At 35.4% G+C, this 25,107-nt stretch overlaps 1 protein-coding gene across 10 annotated transcripts in view; it reads left to right on the top strand.

The window, feature by feature from the left end:
• Positions 1–25,107, top strand: part of akap13 (A-kinase anchoring protein 13) — a 122,880-nt gene that overhangs the window by 78,935 nt on the left and 18,838 nt on the right. For 4 of the 10 annotated variants that reach the window (XM_067436452.1, XM_067436447.1, XM_067436450.1 and 1 more), the window contains exons 9-22: positions 347–434; positions 1,051–1,184; positions 4,158–4,486; positions 7,371–7,418; positions 8,098–8,157; positions 9,484–9,670; positions 12,109–12,205; positions 12,676–12,792; positions 14,976–15,018; positions 16,124–16,238; positions 19,250–19,412; positions 23,259–23,326; positions 23,618–23,684; positions 23,765–23,915. In XM_067436452.1, coding sequence (XP_067292553.1) covers positions 347–434; positions 1,051–1,184; positions 4,158–4,486; positions 7,371–7,418; positions 8,098–8,157; positions 9,484–9,670; positions 12,109–12,205; positions 12,676–12,792; positions 14,976–15,018; positions 16,124–16,238; positions 19,250–19,412; positions 23,259–23,326; positions 23,618–23,684; positions 23,765–23,915 — 1,667 coding nt within the window. The remainder of the gene's footprint in view (positions 1–346; positions 435–1,050; positions 1,185–4,157; positions 4,487–7,370; positions 7,419–8,097; positions 8,158–9,483; positions 9,671–12,108; positions 12,206–12,675; positions 12,793–14,975; positions 15,019–16,123; positions 16,239–19,249; positions 19,413–23,258; positions 23,327–23,617; positions 23,685–23,764; positions 23,916–25,107) is intronic. The other 6 variants (XM_067436451.1, XM_067436446.1, XM_067436449.1 and 3 more) reach the window with 5 other exon arrangements.

Below are 25,107 nucleotides of genomic sequence, written 5' to 3'. Positions count from 1 at the left end.
TATATTTATTTGCTTGGTCAGTGTTTATTTAATTTTTTTGCGGTTGTAGGCTGTAAAGAACTTTTTAAATAATTGAAATCATTTGGTGAAATTATATGTACATGTAATGGAGGCAAAACTTGCCTGGAACTACTTTATATTGTGTTTCTCTGAAAATAATTGCACACTTTAGAATGTTCATCAACCAATCAGATTCATCCCTTCAAAAGCCCTGCAGTATAAATAGTATTTTTATATGAGGGATATGCCTATTTAAAGTTCAGAACATATACAAATCAGAAAACTTTAAAGCTGATTTTGGATTTGAAATGACAAACTCTAAACTGGAATGATTTTCTCATTGCAGATTCACAGAGAGACCGAGACATTTTTTTCAGTTGATGCCAGTCGAGATGCAGAAATCCAGGAGAAGAAATCCACTTCAGTGAGCTCAGGTAAACTAACTGGTTTTGCTTTAAAAGTCCTTTGCATTGAATATCGAGTTAGTAACCCAAATGTTTATGGTCTTCGAGGATGTTCATGTTAGCACGTAATTAGTGTGGCTTCTATGAATGAATTTACACTGAAATACCACAGAGTTTGACTCGACGTACACCGTTTGACGTCAACAAGTTTTATTGCATAGGTTTAGTTGATGTATGAACGTTACATCTAGACAAAAACAAAAACCTCTTTCATACATCTTCCAGCAGGCTACAAAAGAAAGGATGCCCTCTTTGCTCAGATTCTGTGTCTGTGTGTGTCCAATCTAAATAGTGCCCACATTGTGTCGCATGGGAAACGACATGCACATCCTCCAAAGACTAAATGAATGTCTTCCTGTCAATACAAAAGGCTCCGCTAGTCAAATAAGATCATCTATTTAAGCAGATGACATCAACATCCTGTCTGCGACGATTGCGAGCAGAGATGCAACACAATTGACTGAAATGAGTCACTTTCAGACTCACTGTATTATGATTCAGTCCGTGAGAATCGAGTCTAGTCTGTTTTATTCTTCTGTTGCTCTTTAACTCTCTCATGTTGATGCGGATTCTTTTCCCCCCCCAGAATTCGCCCCTTCGACCCCCTCACCCGAGAGCAAACGTCACAAAGAGTCAGCGAGCCCAATGCGAGGGTCCGCCAGCGATGGCGACTCCTTGTTTAGCCAGGATTTGGGCGAGGACTTCGTTTTTAATAATAAGGTGGGTGCGGATTTGCGTCGAGTTTCCCATATCACCCAATTCTGGGTTTATTTACGAAGCAGAGTTGCTATTTGTTTTGTTTCCATGTTTCTTTACCAAGCGAGGAACCCCTCACTTGTGCCTCTGCCAGATGAAGTGGTTATGTAATATGTCTCATTTTCAGTGGTGATCTTCTCTACACACATCTTGCTCCACTGACGGCATGTCATGTGACGTGAGCAGATCAGTGGGCTAAGGCCATAATTATGACCTCATCCTCAGACATGCTTCCTCCTTTTTCCCCTCCTCCTCTAAGAGTTTCCCTGCGGATTTCTCCACCCCTTAAACTCCTTGCTTCAATTTAAAGATGTTTAACACAGACTATTAGCACGTCGCTGAGAATAACAGTTTTTGAGAACTGTAATGTTTGGTTTACATAGTGCTAAGTTTAACCCTCTATATTTCGTTAGAATCCATATTTAAAAAAACTGAATATCCTCACCTCATCTGCTTCCTTTTTTCCCCTCCACCACACATTTTCACACACTTTTCTTCTAAAATAAAGAACATTTTATGTAGTTTGCTTCCTAAGCTAAGCTTGTGCATTAGAAGTGTTTTTCTCACAGTTGAGGCTCACAAGCAATAGGTTGCATTAATCCCCAGACTGCTTTTCATTGGCTTTGCTTCTGGAAGAACTTTTCCCATAGGGATTTTTTAAAAGTTTCTAGCCGCGTTTCCATTACAGATTTGTAATGTTCTATGTCGATAAAAAACTATTGGGAATTGACAGCGTTTCCATTAGCAGTCATGCGACTAAAACTTATTATTTTCAAACTATTATTTAAACACTTCATTATTTTGGCTTGAAATTTTGTTTGTTGGAAATATTAACTGAGTTTTGAAATGCTTTTGAAATGAAAAACGTTGCATTTCATAAACAACATTTTTCAAAATGAAGACTGTGTTTGGAGTGGAGTGCATGCAAATAAAATAATCCATTCCCTGAGTCCACAGCCTTTGTTGTTTTTATGTAAAGGTAGACATTTATAATTATGCCTTGAACTTATCTGTATGGATAACAATGACAGAGTATTGCGAGTTGTTTCCACTGTCTTAAAGGGAAAAAAATCATCGGTGCCTTCATTGGCGGTGGGTTAAAGAATTAGCCTAACATAGCCTAACTATGAAACTAAATAGGCTACGTTTAGGCTTAAATATTAGCCTATAATATTATTATTATTAATATAAATATATTATTATTAATTTCATATGTTGATTATGAAAAGTAAGCAGCATGAGTAAGATAAAAGATTCGCAATATGTCTGGAGACTTGGGGTCACACAGGATTTTGACCACTTTGTGTTTTATTTGCTAGAAAGTCTTTTTTTTTTTTTTTTTTTTTTTTTTGTATGAATTGTATTTTAATTTTGATCGATGTTTCATCAACTAATTACCTGTATATTAAAAAAGAAGCAAACCAATGGAATGGATTGACGTGCGTAACTGGCCTTTTTCCGCGACCTTTAAGGCTGAAACTATAGCATCTTTATTTTTTAATACATGTCTTGAATATGTGTCTTAATTTCAGTAGGTCTATAGTTAGTTATGATGTTATTTGTTGCTGCACCGGGGTCCGTCATTACTAGGTTAAAGTTACGCCTCTGTCCTTATTAGAAGAAAATATAGGGCTATGTCGTTATTACAAAAAAAAGATATTGTTAAAACACGTAACATCTCGTTATTATGACATAATTGAGTGGGGGAAAAAATTAGGCCCTATGTGGCAGCAATGCATCACACGGTAACCTGTAAATGCGGAAAAACAGTTACCATTGCACTTTTGGAAAAATCTCCCATTTCGAATTGTCTGAAAACCCTTCCCATGAGAGCATAAAAATTTTTTGCGATATAGTTTTTGCGAAATTGACACATTTCCATGAGGAGCATTGTCAATTTCGCAATTTCAATTTGTGCAATTTAAAGGGTAATGCAAACGCGGCTTCTGTTAAAGAGTTACAAGTCATAAACCAAAGCAACCAGCTTATATCAGATAAAAGAACAACATTTCTAGACTGTGTACTTAACAGCTTTATTGAGCTACAATCCCATTAAGCATTGCGAATGATATCTAATTAAAACTAATGGAGGAATATAAAACTATTAATCCAAAGACTTAACATTTGTAGTTTGAGAGCTTGACTCAATTACATTGTTTGCAGGGCTTCATGGGAATGGGCAGGTGTTAAAGGATTGGTGGAGATTTTTTGGCAGAATTGTGGGAAATTTAGTTTTTCACCAGGAATTGTATATACTGTACCTCTATCATTCATGTTTTTGGTTTGTTTTCCCTAAAGATTAAATATTTAAATGCTTATATTGGATTAAAAAAAAAATCGGAGTACATAAGCGTTTAGATGGCCCCAAAACTAGCCTAATTTTTCCTCTTGGAATTGTACATGGAATATAATTTAGCTTGCTTACATTTTCTCTAAGCAGGTAGAGGCACTTCACCTAAGCTTGACTTGTGTTCTGGAAGTGTTTTTTTCCCCCCATAGCTCATAAAGTCAACTATTACGGTTAGTGTGTAATGTAGCCGCTAGCTCACCACACCCCTCGCCTGGCTGTGGTCTCAGCATGTGAGGGAACTAATGAGCCGCTGTGAATGGAAATGAGTGTCAGAGCTGTGTGTTTCTGTGTTATGTAAGCTTTACAAGGATGGAAAGAACTCCGAGACTCCATGGGGTTTGCAGAGAGAAAAAAAAAATCGAATTGTATGTATACTGCATATGCAAAGGGAGTACGTCACCGGTCATTGACTAAATTCACATGAGCTTGTCATTCATAACATCAGTTTGGGAAGTTCAACCCAAAGTGCAATTTTATTGGTCCAAAATCTACCAAACATCAAATAGGTGTTAGATCAAATAGTGTTTAGATAGGATGTGATTTTGTTTTTGCAAACTCAAATTTTCCTCCTCTTTCTCCAACAAAAGGGTGAGGACAGCATCACTCTCACCAGCGGTGTGTCCATGTCCTACTCGTCCTCTACGGATGACGGCTCCAGTCTGGGGACCCCTAGCGCCATCCCTCAGGCCAGCACAGAGGCCCCTGCATCCGACTCCTGTCAGGAAAAGCCCACTTCTCCTGGAGCTTACCCCGTTTCTGGAGAAATGGAGGAGGAAGAAAAAAAGGACCGTCTGACCGAGGTCCCAGAGCGGTCAGCCATTTTGCGCACCTCCGTACGATCCCTGTCTCCTTTCCGCAGGCACAGCTGGGGCCCGGGTAAAAATTCAGCAGGGGAGACAGAGATTAGTCAGCGCAGGTATGAATCTCCACCACTAAAAGTGAAAGTTTTGTGGCTTAAACTTAGCATACTCTGGTTTTTACACATACGCTAGGGTATGCATACAGTTCACGGGATGTAAATATGGTCATCATGCAGCCCGATTTTCTTTCTGTTTTTCTTTTTTTTAATCTCGCATATTCGATCTGCTCGCACATGCTCCTTAAATTAGTTATTCCACAAGGTTTCAACACTGGACCAGGCTGTTGTTTTCAGTTGAAAATCTTTTTTTTTTATTTTTTTTTTTATTAGTTATAACTTTTGAAGAGAAATAGCTCAGACACTGTACAAGGATGAATCTTTCTACTGCGCATGTGTTTGAGTGACTGTTAAACGACAGTTTTCTGCCCTCTTGAAACAGGACATTGGGGTTATGTCATATTGAAGGGGTTAAATAGCCAAAAGACTTAGATTTTCATGATGTAAAACTAATCCCCCTTAAACCACGAAATGTAGGTAAACAAAATAAGCCTTGTTAATTGACTAGCGGTTAGCGGTACATTGAGAGAGCAAATTAATAATGTTCCAATTATCTTGCAATATCTTATTTTAGAAAATAAGAAAGTTATCTGGGAGTGGTGTGCTGAGATAGCAGACTAATCAGTTAGTGGTATTTAAAGCACTTATGATAATCAGATGTGTGGTTTGCATAGCTGGTTGGCTAACAATTAATCTTACATGCTAATTTAAATAAAAGTGAAGTTCAATTTGTCTCTTTATAGCTTCTGTTATATGATATAGATTAGAAAATATTAACTGTCATGAAATATATTATGCATAAGAGAGAGACTATGTTTTAATGCTTATATTAGGTAAAGGTTTTTACATTTAACTCAGGCCAGATGCCTGGCATTTATATTTCCTGTAAAACATCTGATAACATTACCACAGCATTATGGAAACACAAACCCAACATGCCGCCCACCTCTGCCTAATCATTCATTCTATCCAACTATATGTATAATGCAATCAGATACATACATAGAATACATTATACTTAATTTAAGCTTGCAGTTGCTCAGTTTTGTTTTTTGTCCCATCATCTTCACATTAGTTCTACTTTGTGTACAGCTCTCCCTTGAGTCATTGACAGTCTGTATGTGAATGTGTTTGTGTGTTTATGAAGGGAAATCCCAGTAGTGTGAGGGCGCTTTCCTCTGTGGGCTTTGTAAGCAGGCAGATGTTCTGTGAGAAAGAGCTGTATGTAGGTCACACAGGACTTTGTTCCTACCAGTGATAAATCAGATGACCTCTAATACTCTGAAAGACAGAAAGGAAGAACATCGTGGTTTATATCATAGTCGTTTCTCTTTTCGTGTAAACTCAATACGTCCCTTTTTTCTGCATTAACTTTATTTGTATCCAATATATCCACTGTTTTTTTGTTTTTTGTTTTATTCACATAAAATTAAGTAAAATGTATTTGCCTGGCACCTTTAGGTTGTATTTATGTAACACACACACACCTGAAAAAAATTGAGACCACTTAACATTGATTTCTCATTGTTATTAAATACAATAAATATATTATATGTATTTTAAAACAAAAAAGCTATCAAAGCCTGTAATATTTTATATTGACCATTAATTACAAAAATTTTTTTAGACAGTATAAATAAGTTACTATATACTAATTATTATATTAAATATTTTTTTATATAATACTATTAATATTTTTTAATATTAATTACTATTAGAATATTAGATGTCTTTTATATTAAATATTATCCAAAAAATGTCTGTATTAGTGCATATGTACATTATGTTTTTACTAGTGCCGTCAAATTGATTCATCTCAATTAATCCTATCTAACAAAAGTTCTTGCGTATGTAATATATGTGTGTATTTATAATCTATAATATATATATATATATATATATATATATATATATATATATATATATATATATATATATATATATATATATATATATATATATATATATATATATATAATATATATTATATACATATACAGCACAGGCTTACTACTATTTGTAATGTTTTTGAAAGAAGTTTCTTCTGCTCATCAAGACTGCATTTATTTGATCAAAAATACAGATTTTGTTTTATATTGTGGTATGTATTACAATTTAAAATATTTGGTTTTCAATTTATTATACTTTAAATGATCATTTATTTCTGTGATCAAAGTTGAATTTTCAGAACCGTTCCTCCAGTCTTCAGTGTCACATGATCCTTCAGAAATCATTCTAATATGATGATTTATTATGAGTGTTGGAAACAGTTCTGCTGTCTAATATATTTGATGAATAAAAGGTTCAAAAGATCTGCATTTATTCAAAATAAAAACATATTTTCAAATAATATAAATCTCCTTTTGCTATCAATTTTTATCAATTTAACACATCCTTGCTGAATCAAATCATTGATTTATTTCAAAAAAGAATTTCTATTTTTGAAACATTTGCTTTTTATTTTTTACTTTTTATTCATCAAAGTATTATAAAAAAGTATCACAAGCTATGAAAAAATATTAAGCAGCAGAACTGTTTCCAACTTTCAAAAAATGAATCCTCATATTAGAATGATTTCTGAAGGATCATGTGACACTGAAGACTGGAGGAAAGATCCTGAAAATTCATCTTTGATCACAGAAATAAATGATCATTTAAAGTATAATAAATTGAAAACCAATTACTATATATAAACTTGTATGTACTTATAACTTTTATGTTTTAATCGATTTGGCAGTACTAGTTTTTACTTTTGATTAATCATCATTCTAGAAAACATTCTTAGCCCTGTCAATCATCTCATCAGCTCTTCGTATTATTTTTGGTACATTATTTCTGTCCATCCATCTTTCTCCTCCTCATTTTCATCCATCACTTTTTCCAGTACGGCACACGGTGAAGTGGAGCGCAGGTCTGCAGGCCATAGGAGAAGGTACCATCATCATCTATTTTCTCTCTTTCCACTCAGAGGCCCCATCAAGCTGTTTCTGAAAGGCCCATGGAAATATGAAAAACGCTATGTTTGTGTGAGCAGCATATTCTATTGGGAAAAACCTGTCACTTACAGATCTCATCAAAACATCCCATAAATCTCTTTGAAGTTAAACACTCAGTTCAGTTTTTACTGTGTCTGTATTATTTTAGTATCAAGATAACGTTATTATGGAAGCTTGTATAAGTGTATATCTCGAAAATCTTAGTTTATAGCAAAACTTGAAATTGTAAGAAATAAAGTCAGAATTGCAAGTTTATATCTTACAAATCTGACTTTTTTTGTTCTCAAACTCACAATTCTGCAAGAAAATACAATTTTGATATTAAAATGTGCAATTACCTTTATTTGTTTCCCTGCCAACTATCAGAAATAATTAATTGTTTAAAAATATTTTAGTTAAAGTTTATTTTATTTCAATTTTTTTGTGTGTGTCTTTTTAGGGTTTTAGTTAACTATAATAACCCTGTACGATGCAAAATACAATAAAGTAATGTTAAATGTTCAAGGGCCTCTTTTAGATCTGGTCTTTGTACTAACAAGATTCTCTTTTGTCTTTCCATCCATCCTTCCTTCCATTCATCCATCCATACTGCTTTTTATGCGCTTGAATATGAAGCATGAGCTGGTGTCCTTCGGTTGTCCTGCGCACGGAAAACGAAGAAATAAATGGAAGAAGGTAAAGAAAGACAAAGAAGAAGTGTCTAAAATCGAAATAACTTCTTGTGTAATGACAACAGCATGAATTGCATTATAGAAGCACAAATGTGTGTTGTGTAAAGACGGAGGTGTGCGCATGGCGCATTGTGTGTTTGTGTCATAGTTTACTTCCTTTCTATGGTTTAGTCTTCTCGCCTCTCCGGACAAACATCTGAGACCACAAAGACTCTTGCAGTCACTTCCGTTTACTTCATTGTCTGAGACAAAAACTAACCGGCCACTTTAATGAATCCGTTTAGCTGAAAAGTAGCATAAAACTACAGTATCACAGCAGATATTAACTAATGTGAACAATGACAAACATATTGATCTGGATCTCAGAACCTGACGAGAGGTGAGATGTTTTTACTTTTAACTTACCACATTGGCTCTTTAAGCGTTTCCTGTTAGAATTTCAGAATACATCACGCTCAACATTAAGTTGCTTTCTGAACAATAAGTTTGAAATACATTTAAATCATTTTATTGTAATATATGTTTTTTAGTGGCCCCAAAACTATTGGAATACTTACACTGCACTTTTAATTTCATTGCATTCGATGTGGAATCTGCAAACAAATTAATCTTTTTTTCCCCAGAGCTAACTTTTCGGAGAAATCTCTGTAATTACTTTTAACCATTTGATCCCAAAGTAATTTTCGCTTCATGTATGAAGTGACTTGCTCTCAAATTCACACTGGTGTCCTAGCAGAATAACTGCCGACATAGTCCATTTCATTAGCTATGAACACACTAATGTTCAACAAACAGAAAGTGTCCAAATATGTCTTAATTTTATCATTATGTAAGACAGTATGTTGTTTTTATAATTCAAAGCTCAACAAATAACCATAATTTGGCGTGTGCTGTCTTTCTTTAAAAATATATGCAATTTGGTTTAATACTTAATTGAGTGGCATTCAAAAACTTTTAGTGTCTAAACATTATATAACGTTTTGCTTTGATTTCACCATGTGGAAAATATCTAACCATTTCAGTGGCAGAGCTTGAATGATTTGGATTTAAGGAAATGCCATAGGCTTATGTCACAGGCTTGTTGTATAGCGTGCATCAGTGGATTACTATTAGTCATGGCCAGCTTTTATTGTTATCATTTACTAGTTGACTTGAGCTTGTTGTCACTTGATTCTTTGTGCATGTGAATCTGAATGAGTGTGTGTCTCGCAGTATATTGCGTGTGTTTAAATGTCACCTACAAAGATTGTTGGCGATTCAACGTGTGCACGTGGTCACCATCTCACTCATCCGCAGTAAAATTCAGGCTAAATTACATTTATTTCCACAGTTTTAGCTTGGAAGGACTTGCAGCAGAGAAGGAAGGGAGGAAAAGCCTGATCCAGCACGTAGGGGAGGCCAGCCAGGAACCGAACTGTCCGACAAAGTTGGACAGAGAAGAGAGAGGGTCGCTTGTGTCCCTGACAGAAGAGGAGCAGGAATCTGACCTGGGCGACTGCAGCAGTTTGGACAGTCAGGTAAGCTACTGATTATGAATTGATAGATCCAGTGTTCAAATCTGATTAGTTGTGACAATAGACAATTTATAGACAATATGCACCTGTATACACATCAGTTGAATTATATATTAATTAAAAAAAATCTATTAAAACTATATTACTTGAACCATTTAAATTAATATTAATTGTTGTAGAATTTTTAGCTTTATTTTACATATACATTTATTCATTTTGTAGACGCTTTTATCCAAAGCGACTTACAATTAAGGAATACATCAAGTGATTGATGAAAAAAATGAAAATTAGCTCATAATTGGTTCACCCTCAAGTCATCCTAGGTGTATATGACATTCTTCTTTTTAGATGAATACAATCAGAGTTATATTAAAACATATCCTGCCTCCAAGCATTATAATGGCTGCCCAAAATTTGAAGCCAAAATGTGCATCCATCCATTATAAAAGTACTCCACACAACTCGAGGAGGTTAATAAAGGCCTTCTGGAGTGATGCAATGTTTGAGTAGGAAAAATATCCATATTTATAACTTTAAAAAGTAAAATATCTAGCTTCCAGCGGACCGACTTCTAAATTCAACTTACGGAAAAAGTGTAACTGGTGCGACAGATCATACCATACATAGAGTGTAAGCTTTTTTAATCAACGAAAGGCATTAAACTTTCCTCGTAAGGTGAATACATTCATATAAATTCCCCCTGGAGACGTATGGATAACTTTTGTTTTGAATGGATGCACTTTTTTAGGCTTTTTTGCCATTCACTCCCATTATAAAATTTGGATTAGCCAGGACAATTTTTTTTTTATATAACTCAGATTGTATTCGTCTGAAAGAAGAAATTCATATACACCTAGGATGGCTTGAGGGTGAGTAAATCATGGGGTACTCTTCATTTTTGGGTGAACTATTTTTTCAAAGAGACAATAAACATGAGAAGTGCCAGTAAAACACATTTCAACCATTGTTTAGAATAGTACAAGCAAGAATAGTGAGGGAAACTATGAGAGCAATAATATATAATGAAGTAGATGGTACCACAAAGTGGCGCTCACTTACCAGCCACAGGTTCCTGGAGGGCATGTGAACTCGAAAGAGAGAGTGGAGATCGGAGATGCAGAGCCAGTGGCCATCCTGCAGGAAAGCACCAATGTCTTGAGCTTGATGCGAGCTGCAACCGAAAGCCTGTGCAGACCGATAGATAAACAGCGGTGTGACATAGGCTCTTTTGGGTTCGTTGAAGACCTGTTGCTCGACAAGTTCTGAACCATTTAAAGAGGTTCGATTGCAGGTTTTGTTGCATGCTTAGTAAGGAAGGCTCTGATCTTCTTCGTGCTAAGCAGTGCAAATTACCCCAAGACTCCTGGTCGAACTCGATGGGATCATTGATGCTGAACCTAGCTGGACAGTGAAAGTGTGCTGCCCTGATGAAATGGCTGAGAAGCTCTATCTTTGATAGGTGGATTTGCATGTGATGTGCTTTCATCCATGCTGAGATGTCTACCAGGCAGTCTTGAGGTCTGTGCAGCTACAGTAGGATCATCTGGTTGAAATGAAAAGTAGAGTTGTGTGTCATAAGCACAGCAACGCTAACTATGTACCTCTATAATGGATCACAGTAATGTGGTGTATTCGGAGAAGAGGAGAGGTCCCAACATTGATCCCCGAGGGACACCTGTGACCATTTGATATGTTTTAGATTCCTCCCCTCGTCAGGCAACTTTAAAAGAGCTACCTATGAAGTAAAATTTCATAGCAATAAAGTAGAGGTCCAGTTATGCTCAGTGATGAGAGGGTGGACACAAGGATCTGATGATTAATGAGAACGGATGATTTGGAATTAATTCTTGCAATCCGTAGAGATTCTGTAACCAACAACAAGGCAGTCTCAGTTAATATTTTATCATTTTAATATTGATTATAATTTATTATTTAAATTGATATTAATTTGATAAATATATTATTTCAACAATTTTAACTATTACTTATGTAGGCTATTTTTATATTTATATTTATTATATTAAACTATATATTATATTATATTAATTGTTGTTATTTTTATGATTATAAAGAGTTTTTTGTTTTTGTTTTTGAACATTGCTCTCTTTTATCATATTGTAAAGATTTAGTTTATGTGAAAAAATGTAAGCAAAAGCTATTTTTAATCATTATGCATCTCTTTTACACTGTTTTATTGTGACTGTAAAGGTCTAAAGAGCACAAAACCCCCATAAATGTCTGTATGACTACGGACGCAATGTTCATGGTGTATATACAGGTCATATGATCATGGCCATTGGAAAGAAAATGTAATTATTTACTGGCATTTGCCAGTGTGCAGTTAAGAGCTGCATCGGCAGGTTTTTCATTTAATTTTGTAGTGCAAATGTATTGTGTTTAATTACATTGATTGACTTATTTGTCATGTACACTGCTTACAGATGTCCATCCATTCTGGACGAAGATATGTCCCACCTTCACAACCCATTCTCACCAAGTCTGTCTCCATGTTGGCCATCAGTCAGAAAGACCTGGATGGTGAGTTTAACACCCTTTCTGGTTTTCTATTCTGTGTCTAATTGTGCCACTCTGAGCTCTGCAGCACTGCAATACAAAAAAAAAAAACATATTTTATTTGTTTAAAATGCTATTTAAATTACGCATATAAATAAGCTTAGATCAGATGTTGCAGAGTTCAGACAGTTTCTTTTCTCTACTGGCCTCTTTTAATGCCCTTGTGGTATGATAAGGAGAGGAAGCATTCAGTCATTTATGACCACACACTTCCTGTCGGTCATAATCTAACACCCCGATTTCGTGTCCTGGGATCTTTATACTACAGAAATTGTTGGTATTCTTCAACTCCTCAGATTTGGACCTCCCGTGGTTCCCTTTCACTGTGGTGTCTCTTTAAGGGAGTGGACATTAACTGGCAGTTTATTAGAAGCCATTTTTATTATAACGCCTGCTTTGATCTCTTTTGCTCATGTGATCATGGAACCCGCCAGCGATCGGACGGCCGCGACCCAAGCGACGAATCTCCTTCAGCATCTCGCCCATGCTCCCCAAATCTAAAACTCTCTTTTCTATTGGCTCTTCATCCAGTGATGAGGAGGAGGCAGTCAGTAAGTAAAAGAATGTCCCACAATGCCTGGCGTGGCCCCTGCCCGAACCCCTGCTTAATGTGAAGTGTACCCCCTACTCCCCTTGTGTCACTAAGTTATTGATCAGACTGGCTCCTTGAAATTATTTTTAAAACAACAATTCAATATTTGCATTTATTTATCCATTTATTTATTATTAAATTGTCCCATGTGTTGTTGATTTGATCACTTTTATGACAGTTTTCAGAGGTATTGATCTCCGTATATATATATATATATATATATATATATATATATATATATATATATATATATATATATATATATATATATATATATATATTCTCTATGCAATAACTTAATGAACTTTGTGCATAATGTGCATGTTGTCTGGTGATGCATTTATTGCACTTTTATATCACATTCTTTGAAGAGAATCTTGCTGAGCGGGTTAAAGTTAGTTGAGTTGTTGACAAGTTTATATCTAGCTTTCTGGATCATAATACATCTGGCTTGCTCGCACAGATATTTAAAGGTACATCACCCCCTTGAGTATTGAGGTTTGTTACCGCGGCAGTAATGCAAAAATGCTCACTAAGTATGTGCAGCGGAAGCACGTGCTTGCGATGCATTTGCCAAGAATCCTTTATAGTCCCTTGTCTGAAAGAAAAATTTCACATACTTTTACTCAAGTCATTCCTGCAGATTATTGGACGGATGTCACGGGTCTCCAAAATGAGACATTGCCACGTCTGTGTAGTTTCTTTCCATTGGCTCCATCTCTCGCCGTGTCTTTCAAAGTCATTCAAATCCACATAAAAGCATTTCATAGCACTGCTTTTAGATTTTACAGCTGCTTAGAGTTCCTTTTAAAAAGAAATGTCTAGAGCGGTCACCTGAACACAGTATATTTTAAAGCAAATACCTGCACCTATGGTTTGTACAGTGTTTTTTTATGTAAGGTGTTAAGCTTATTTGTTTGAAGGGTTAGCTCATTCAAAAATGAAAATTAGCCCATGATTTACTCACCCTCAAGCCATCCTAGCCTAGGTGTATATGACATTCTTCCTTCAGACGAATACAGTTAGAGTTACTGTATTTTAAAACACGTCCTGGCTCTTCCAAGCTTTATAACAGCAGTGAATGGCAGCCCAAAATGTGAAGCCCAAAAACATGCATCCATCCATTATAAAAGTACTCCACACAGCTCCAGGCGGTTAATAAAGGCCTTCTGGAGTGAGTCGATGGGTTTTTTGTAAGAAAAATATCCATATTTAACACATTATAAAGGAAAATGCCTAGCTTCTGGCGTACTGCCTTCTATATTCAACTTACGAAGAAAGCATAATTGGCAGATAAAACATAATATAATATATTTTTTCTTACAAAAAAAACATCCCTTCACTTCAGATGGCCTTTGTTAATCTCCAGGTCTGTGTGGATTAATTTTTTTAATGGATAGGCTTCAAATTATGGCCTGCCATTCACTGCCATTATAATGCTTGGGTTAGTCAGGATATATTTTATATAACGCCAATTGTATTCGTCTGAAATAAGAATGTAATTTACACCTAGGATGGTTTAGGGGTAGGGTTAGGGTCCCAAACCCTTCAGATAATCAAAATTTTTTGGTGAACTATTCCTTTAAGATATACATTACATTTTATGTCTTAATATGCTGAGTGAGTTATACTGACTCCACGGTCTTAAAGAAGTAACTGTCAACACCATGCAAAAAGTTTTGTACAGCATTTTTATTTTATTTTATTTTTTATACTCTAATCATAGCTTATCCAAACCTATCCGTCACACGGTATTATAAACGATAGCTATATACCTTTAATACCTAGTATACCTTTAATATAGTTTACTATAGAAAATGATAGAAGCAATTTTCTCCAGTCCTTCCAAAACACCATCAGTCATTTCATCTGCAACAGTTTTGCTGAACAATGGATACTTTTTTCAATGATTTACAAATGTGTCATTTTGCTTGTAATATGGCCTCATTAAGGCTGTGCCTTAGAGTCTATTCATACCCTAAAACTGCTTGTGTAATTTCTTTTGTACAAGTACACTCCAGAGGCTCGCTGCAAAGTGATTTAATAATGCCATTTGTACAATGGTCTCGTTCATGTCATTTAATTAGTGGTCCTGTGCCCATTTTACTTTTGGTTTAATCAATTGTTTTTCTCTCATTTCAGGATTGGCCTCATTCACAGGTACATCAGGATCATTAGAGTACAGGTACGACATTTGTATCGCATGCTAATAGGCTGTGTGTGTTAGTATTTGTTAGTGTGTGTAATGCTGGGTAGATTACGTTCAAATTATAGTCCAATACTGAATATAAATTACATAATGAAAACTTGTTAGTAATCTGACTACTTTTTGGTTACTTTTAGATTACTTTTGACAACTTTTAGCCTTAACTTGTTTATCACATAGATTTGAATAGGATAATCATTATTGTTAATATTAACAAACAATAATTCATTATAAGGTAATCAATACAAGTCTATTAAACATTTTATTTTGTAATGTTTATAAAGGAACTGCAATGGGGTTTGCAAGTTGATTAAAATGTAATATTTAAACCTTAAATGATTGAAAAATCTCTATTTTACTATTTTAAATTAAACTTTAAAAATAAAAACAAAATAAAAATAAAACAAAAAAAAGGTTTAATATTGTATTATTTATAATGTGTGGCCTATACTATAGTTCCTTTATGTAAGGGACGCTATTTTGGGACGCTTTGACCAGACCATGAAATGTGTTGTTTTTTAATTGCTAATGTGGTCTTTTACACCACAGACTGAACTAAATTAACCATTGCTTTCATGGTAATTTGTTGACCTAAACTGGTATTATCTAATTATGTACTTAAATCTAACCGCTGACAGCTGATTGGTTGATTTGTAATCCATTACATACCTTTCTATCAATGTTATCTGACATTATCAAGATAAATTTGTTCTGACACAGTTTAACTCTGAGCTCTTGTCATATTGTATTACCATTTTCTAAACTATAGCGAACTGTGATAATGTGAAGATATCTGAAGTCTGAAGAAATTTTGGTTTGATTGTAAATAAGCAATGGGCTGTTTGAAGAATAAATTAGTGAGAAATTAATAATTTACTGCCATTTTGTAAGATACTAAGTAATCAATAAAAATGACCATCCAGTTACTCATTTATTATCCAGCACTGTAAATTAAGAAATATTGTGAGCCAGATTGAAAGTCACAGTGTCAGGCTCAAAACACATGTATAACTGTTAGGCTGCAGCCATGACAATATTCCTAGTTTCAAAATGCACCCGTTATAATCCCGTGTGTCTCATTTAGTATATCAGAGGAGGATCCAGGTCCGTTACGGAGTGACAGTGAAGGCAAAGTTGTAGGAACCAAAGTGAGCAGGACATTCAGTTACCTCAAGAGCAAGATGAGCAAGAAGAACAAGGTTGGTATATGGATCCGATTTTAAAATTTGTTTAAGATATAATGTGCATGCATGCATATATATATATATATACATTAAATCACAATACATTTTCTGCGTGTCGGATCTTGTAAGTAGAAGCGCATGTTATGGTTTTAGTTTGGCAGTTATCATTCTGAGCTCATGTATTTTGATGCAGCAGCATGCACCTGCTATTTAACTTTGAGGTTTTCACCCTGTGGTTTCTGTAGATGGTGATGTCGCTAATGGTGTGAAAGCTTTCAGCAACCCCTGCACTATCTGAAGTTGTTAGATGTTTGCAGAGTTTGCTCTTGCGCAGGCAACGTTGTGCACACTGTGTCTGTCTTGTAAGGACTCACATTAGGGAAGTTCAACAGGATGTAGAAGCAAGCTGTGGTATCTACATGGCTCTGTTTAAATATACTCTTTCACAGACACATAAGATTTAGAGCTCGTGAAGTTCCGTGAAAACAAATACATGCTAAAATCGATTACCTCACAGTTTCAGAGAACCTTAATGACACAGCTAGGCCACCATATATGGTTTAGTTCTTTACATATGAGGAAACATTTTGACCTAAGAAACCCCATGCCTTGACTTGCGCATGTAGATAGGAAATGCATTTTAATGCAGTTTAATTCAGTGTCAATCGGAATTTCAATTCAGATTTAATGGGCAAAACAACACAATGCAGATAAACAAACTTTCTCGTGTGGTAGGGAGGGTCTACGGTTGAAGGAAGTGCACTGTGTCTTTAAACTGAGCCCGAACGTGAAAGACGACAGAAAGAAACTGCAGCAGTCTGTAAAATCTGAAAGTCACTTCCTCTGGCTGACTCGCCTGCTCTCCGTCATGGGAACTTGTGTGATTGTGTAGACAGACAGATATAACCTCATCTGCTATACCTTCAGGCCAGTACGGTTACTGACTACCTGCTTCAGGGATGTCTACGTTGTGTCGTAGGTTTTTACCGCAGGGTCGGTCACTGAAGATCAAGAATACTGGTGGTCTGGTTGAGGTAGGATTGTGTTACCAACTGTTGTTACTGTTATTGTTAGTAGTCATGAAGATTCAAAAGAGACATTTGTTTGATGTTGTGGTGTTTGTGAATATTATCTTTAGATGTTAGATGTGAAATTTAATTAATTTGATTGGCAATTTATCTCAACTTTTTTTTATGTGCTGCGATGGTTTCACCCCAGTTGAGAAATGTCAAATACTTGTTGTTTTTTATTGGTAGGCTTGCTTTAATGTTTAAACTCTTTGGGAAGTGCCTTTTGAACCTCTTCTCTTCCATTACAATTTGTATTACAATTTTTTTAATGTTGTAATATTAAGCCACCCATTTATACTCACTGCCATACTAGTTCAGTAAATGTGCATGTTTTTCTTCAACTTATTTAGCAGTTAAGGTATACTAAGAAGTAATCAGACACCTTTTAATCTTTTGAGTGTTTTTTTATTATTTGATCTTAATCTTGGTATAGGACTGCTTCCTGTAGCAGATTTTGAAATCAGTTTGGTCTGTGAAAATGGCCACAATCAGTGGTTTATACATACGGTTACACTTTAAATGTATAAGTGAGCTGCTGTAATGTAACTATGCTGTAGTTTTGATGTGCAAGAGATGTTGAGAATGTAGCAAAGTGTGTTGGGGTGGGTGGATGGATGGATGGATGGATGGGTGGGTGGGTGGGTGGGTGGGTGGATGGATGGATGGATGGATGGATGGATGGATTGGATGGATGGGTGGGTGGGTGGGTGGATGGATGGATGGATGGGTAGGTGGATAGGGGGATGGATGGGATGGATGGGTGGGTGGGTGGGTGGGTGGATGGATTATGCAGTAGATAGATGACAGATAAATATGCAAGAGATGTTGAGAATGTATCAAAGTGTGTTTGGATGGATGGGTGGGTGGATGGATAGGTGGATGGACGGATGGATGGATGATTTGATGGATAGATAGAAGGATAGGTGATGTATGGATGGATGGATAGATAGATTATACAGTAGATAGATGACAGATAAATATGCAAGAGATGTTGAGAATGTATCAAAGTATGGATGGATGGATGGATGGATGGATTGATGGATGTATGGATTGATGGATGATTGGATAAGTGATTTGATGGATGGATGGATGGATGGATGGATGGATGGATGGATGGATGGATGGATGGATGGATGGATGGATGGATGGATGGATGGATTAAACAGTAGATAGACTACAGAAAAATGTGCAAGAGATGTCGAGAATGTATCAGTGTTTTGATTTTGGATGGATGAATGGGTGAATGGATTGGGTATGTAGGTGGATGGATAGGTGTGTGAATGGATGGATGGGTGGGTGGATGAATGGGTGGATGGGTGAACAGGTGAAGGATTGGGTATGTAGATAGATGGATAGGTGTGTGAATGGATGGATTATACAGTAGATAGATGACAGATAAATATGCAAGAGATGTTGAGAATGTATCTGGATGGATGGATGGATGGGTGGGTGGGTGTGTGAATAGGTGAAGGATTGGGTATGTAGATAGATGGATAGGTGTGTGGATGGATGGATGGAAGGGTGGGAGGGTGTGTGAATAGGTGAAGGATTGGGTATGTAGATAGATGGATAGGTGTGTGGATGGATGGATGGAAGGGTGGATGGATGGATTATACAGTAGATGGACGACAGATAAATGTGCAAAAGATGTTCAGAATGTATCAAAGTGTGTTTTGTCCCTGCAGTTGGAGATGAGTGGTGAATATTAATGAAAGTATTGATTGTGGAGCTGATGAGGTTTCTCCTCTGATAGATGGAGCAGTGGTCTGCTGACACTGCGAGTTTTATGATGGATGTGCCCCGCTCCCATTTAATCTCCCATCTGTGCTGGGCCCTGCTGTAATGGAGAGTCTAAAGCACAGCTCTGAGCGTCTGCCAGCCGCTGTAATACTGAAAGAGCGCATCACGCATCTACACTCACACTCATTCAGTCACATCCTGTTTTGAATTTTGCAGGAGAAGGAGAAAGAGAAGAACAAGGAGCGTGATCGAGATGCCAAGGACAAGGAGAGGAGATCCTCGAACGGGCATCTCTTCACTGCCATCATGACAGTACCCACAATGCTCTGCCACCAGTGCAACAAACCCATCAACACTAAAGATGCTTTCCTCTGCACCAGTAAGAGCACATCCCTCATCATAGAGGATATATATAATCTTCTATTCTATACTTTATTATCTACTATTCTTTTCTGTTTCATATTCTTTTCTCTTATTCTCTTCTATATTCTTCTTTACTGTTTATTCCACAACTATTTTACTCTTCTTATTCTTCTATTGTATACAGTCTACTCATCTACAGTACATCTACTTTTCTTTTCTGTTGTATACCCTACAGTTCTATAATTCTATTCCTATCTTTCTACACTCTTATCCCCTTTACCTTTTCTTCCTTTCTATGTTATTATACATTCTTTACTCTTTATTCTGTTATGCTCCATTCTCTTTACTACTCTGTACTTCATCTATTACTGTACACTATACTTTAAAACTTCATTCTAAACGTCAATCCAACAATAATATTCATATTGTCATCACTCCTGATATAACACTCCTGTACAAAAGCGGAAACGGCATGTCATTTGATATGATAATAATATTAAACTTAATACAGATGCAGGGTACTTGTTTGATTCAAATGTATTTGGATTGCTATCAGTTGTGTTTTACGTTAAATTAAATGTGTGCAAAAACAAAACAGTGGTAAAATACTGCTCGGTTCTACTCTATGCACTCGTTCCGCTCTTTTGTTTTGCCATAGGCTGGTGTCTTTTTTTGGCACTTCCTCCTTTACTGTCATTTGCAGTGCAGCCGCGTGCTTCAGAATTTAATTTACCGCTGTGAAAGTGCTTTTTGCAGAAGCTTGCATAGCAGGAGATTCACACAGGAAGCGGGTTAAATAAATTGAATCCATAGAGAAATTGCCCACAGATTGTCTCTAGGAATAGCATAGCTGTTTTAATTAGACAGTCAGCCTTTGTGATCTTATTTGTCATTTTAATCCACAGGTTTCTAGAGACAACGCTGTGTATAATATGTGTGGAAAATTGGGTTGATATGCATCTCAGAATGTGTACAGTTTTAAAGAAATGAAGGGGAAAAAAGGGGGTTAGAATCATGGCCATCTGCCCAGTCAGGCATTACACAACGTTGCATCACTCTGTCGCTCCACCCGCACACAGCTGGTGAGGTTCAGCGCTGTACTGAGACGAGTCAGCGCACTGGAACATCCTGTCAGCGCTCCGCTACCGCCATACTGTAGAACTCTCTGTTTATTGTTCTCAGAGGATGTGCTGGCAGACTCATTACCGTTTCCTCTCGTTTCCCAAAAGTGACTGACACTCGAAACTTTTTTTTTTGTTGGTCTGATAAGATCTTGGATTCTTGTCACAAAAAAGATGACGTAATTTATTTTTATTTATTTTGTGTGTGTGTATATATATATACATATATATACATACACATATATATACATATACACATACCGGTACATAAAAAAAAAATACAATTGTGTAAATTAGAGCTAGACAATAATTAGACCTTGAACTTCTTTTACCATTCTTTATCCCCAAATATGCATGATATATTTATTTAATATCATAAGTCTGTTGTGATTATTTGAATTCCTTTTCTATGTAAAACACTTTGAATTACAATTGTGTTTAAATTCTGATATATAAATAAACTTGCCTTGCCTAAAATAAAAGTTTTTTTTTTTTTTTTTTTTTTTGTAACAATAATGTCTTTATATAAATCACCACACGTACATAAACAAAAATGTGTGTGTGTGTGTGTGTGTGTATATATAAATTTTTTGTATGTACATGTGGTGATTTATATAAAGACATTATTGTTAAAAAAAAGAACTTTTATTTTAGGCAAGGCAAGTTTATTTATATATCACAATTTAAACACAATTGTAATTCAAAGTGTTTTACATAGAAAAGGAATTCAAATAATCACAACAGACTTATGATATTAAATAAATATATCATGCATATTTGGGGATAAAGAATGGTAAAAGAAGTTCAAGGTCTAATTATTGTCTAGTTGTGAATTAATCAATTTAAACTCTGCAAATAATAATAATAATTATTTGCAATTATATGCATATATATAAATTATTATTTGCATATATATATATATATATATATATATATATATATATATATATATATATATATATGCATATATATATATATATATATATATGCATATATATATATATATATATATATATATATATATATATATATATATATATATATATATATATATATATATATATATATATATATATGCATGCAGAGGTTCACACTTGTTTTTATGTCTAATAAGTAAAAATTGAAAAATTGTTATGATCAGTGACATCATTTAAATTATTAAATATTTAAAATTCTAAATTATGTTACTGTGTGTTTACACATCCATTGTAAAACATTTTTTTCAAATATTTTATGTTTAACTTATCTTACCATTTTTACGCACTCAAAACAGTGTAAAACTAAAAACTAAAACGTTGCGCTGGAATTCAGTCATCATCAGTAAACATTAAGCCCCTCCTCCTTTGATCTGATTGGCCATCATTTTGACATTGACAAGCGCTGTTAGAGCGCTGAGGCAGACCAGTTTAAAAATGTTCATTTTACATTTGAAATAACATTTTTGAAATTGTACATTTTAGATGTACAAAACTGCATTTTTTTTAAAAATAGGAGTTGCTTGAAAATAAATTACTTTTCTGATGATGTCATCAAGGCCATGTGGGCAGGTGAAAAATACAACCCTTCATTACTTCCAATTAAGTATACTCTATTTTACCATTTCAAATACAGTAAAAACTGTAATATTTTGAAATATTGTGGGAGTTCAAAATAGCTGTTTTCTAGTTTAAAACATTTTAAAATATAATTTTCATCAGCCATTATTAGTGTCACATGATCCTTCAGGAACTCTTCTAATAGGCTAATTTGATGAATATAATTATTAATCTTTTTTATTATTATCAGTGTTGAAAACAGTGGTGCTGCTTAATATTGTTTAATTCTTCAGGAGAAAGTTTAAATACACAATATATTTGAAACGTATGTAGCTGTGCACGTGTTTCCTGTCACTCTTGGTCTGTTTCATCATCTATGCTGATTAAATTGATTAATTTTAACACTTGAAAGAAAAATAATCTTACTGACACCACACTAGTGTATGATTGTTTTCTTATAAAATGGACACTTTCCGTGACTGTGTGGGGTTTGCAGTCGTGTAGGAGTGGGGAAAGTTGTGAGCTTGCAGGGAAAAGATCGAAATCTCTACGCCCTCGGACATGTAGGTTGTTGTAGGTCTAGCAGCCCTTGATGCCATCATTCACACAATCTTGTTTGTGGTTTTATTTTGTAAAGCTTGTAAATCTCTTTTGGGAGTGTCTAACTTTGCTGTAGTTTTGTGGTCATGAGGTGCAAAGTACACTGACAGAGAAAGGCAAAAGACAGGACAGGTATGTTTTGACTGAGAATTAGCAGCATTAAAGTTAGCGTTTTTGTTTAGCATTGATAGTAAATGGACATAACATAAAATCGGTTGTACATTTGAAATAATAACCAATCGCTTATGGTATACGTTTTATATATTGTTTCTGAATTTTATTTCAAATGAACTTCTGAAAATCACAATTTAGCTTTGTTTTCATAAAGAAATTTTGTTTAAACAATGACTCAACCCCAAAGTTTTTGTGGCTAAATTTGTGGTAAACATTCAGCTGTTTGGCAGAGGTGGAGACGGGCAGAAAAAAGGCTATTCTGACTCTATCTCTCTCCTACACAAAGGGGGAAGCAGGAAATGGCACAGTATTAGTATACCACCACTTTTCTTCCAGATGTCTATTCCGTTTACTGCTGTTTTACAGCTTTAGCTCATTCTATCTGCTTTTGAATTCAGTTCTGACTGTATGGTGTGTGTGTGTTTGTTTCAGATTGCAATGCACATGTCCACAAAGCTTGCAGAGAAAGTCTCCCTGTTTGTGCCAAGGTCAAAATGAAGGTAATTCATTGACTTTTATCTTGGTTCTCATATGACTGTCATAAACAGGGCCATTGCGTTTCAAGGGTTTCCTTGTTATATTCAAATTACTGTCACCAAAACTGTAGAAATAATACGATTAAAGAGAATGTTTTCCCAAAAATAAAGATTATATCAGTATTTACTTGTGCTTTCCAAACCTGTATGCTGTTATTCACAAAAGTATGGCATGAGTGTGATTACAGAACTTTTTTTGAGTCCTGTTTCTTTATAAGAAAAACTTGAATATTTCTGTGAAAACATTTCTTTCAGCAGCAAAAACAGCAGCAGACCGTTACAGATTCCGCCTCGACGCCTGGTGTCACGCTGCGAAGTAAAAGTAAATCCTTCACACATTCATGTATTTCTTCTTTATTTGTGTCTTTTAAATATCTGACCATTTGTTGTTGATCTGTTTAGCCCTCCCGGCACGGGAACGTCCGTGGTCCGCCATTTCTGTTCCCGATGACCAACCCGCTCCTCTCGCCCCTCCTCGGAAAAGCCCCAGCAGCATCATGTCTTTCAACAGCAACCCTCTGTCCAAGAGCATGTCCATTAATAACATTGCAGGGTCAGTGCCGTTGCTAACAGAAAACATACAGATGTTTTTAGATTAAATATTGAAATTGCTCTTAAAATCACGTTTATTCTTGGATATCAACAGGATTTCATCTATTTTAGTTTATGCTTTACCATCTCATTTAATTCATCATTAAAGGTGCCCTAGAATGATTAAAAAAAATATGTTAAATTGTTCTCTAATATCTAAATAGAGGGTATGTGGCTTATTTAAGGTCAAAAATTGTCCAGATATGTTTTTTCAGGTCCATTTACAACCCTAGAAATTGTCCCTATGATGTAATCGTCGGTTTTTGCCTTATTTGGAAGGGTCATGAATATTAATGCAGAGTTCTGCTCTGATTGGCTGTTTCACTGCACTACTGCTCAATGACAGCTAACATTTCTATACTATCCGTCATGGCAATGATTTTACAATGATAGCTTCTCAACTTTGACTCACAAACTGAACTGGGTAGCATGTAAATATGTTGTTTACAGTAACGTTACAGTTTGACAGTAGAGTACTGATTTAGAAGTCGATTTATTTAGCCAAGCAAAGTAATGTAGAAGCCACACAAAATAGTCAGTGTCATGTTTACTACTCACCCGATACAAAATAATCATACTTCAGTTTTCAATAATGTATATTTATTTAACAAATTGACTAGAAGCCTTGTCAAATGACTATCGTTTTAACTTAGATGGTGAAGGTAACGTTAGCTACAAGGATCAAATGAGCGATCTGTAAGCAACTAAACAGTAGTAGTAAACGTAGTTAGCTTCTGAGTTGTGTTAATGATGGAATATAGGCTAATTTAGATTTCAATCCGCCAAAAGGGATCGACAAACGTATCTACTGTTGTATTTTATGACCACTGACAGGAAATAATATTAACCTTTGTCATTTGACAAACTGTTATGAGTGCTACTTGGAGTTTCCAATTGTTATTTTACTAGCCTCTTGCGTTAGATCTAGACAGCACAGGATATTATCGTAATGTTGTCTTACTAAGAAACTTTCAATTTAATCTGAAATGGGTTCGACAGTCAGTAAGTGGATAAAATTACTATTTACTGCTTGCAGGAATACGGTTGAAATCGGCCCTTTCTTCAGTATCAGACGCTGAGCGAATCCTGCTATATTGCCCCAGGTTAGAAAAACTCTCTGTGGTGAAATGGGCCGAGCAAACAAACAACTTTGA

Source organism: Pseudorasbora parva, chromosome 25 (genome assembly GCF_024679245.1).
Source record: "Pseudorasbora parva isolate DD20220531a chromosome 25, ASM2467924v1, whole genome shotgun sequence".
In the NCBI taxonomy this organism is placed as follows: Eukaryota; Metazoa; Chordata; class Actinopteri; order Cypriniformes; family Gobionidae; genus Pseudorasbora; species Pseudorasbora parva.
This window is presented reverse-complemented; position numbering and strand designations above follow the sequence as displayed.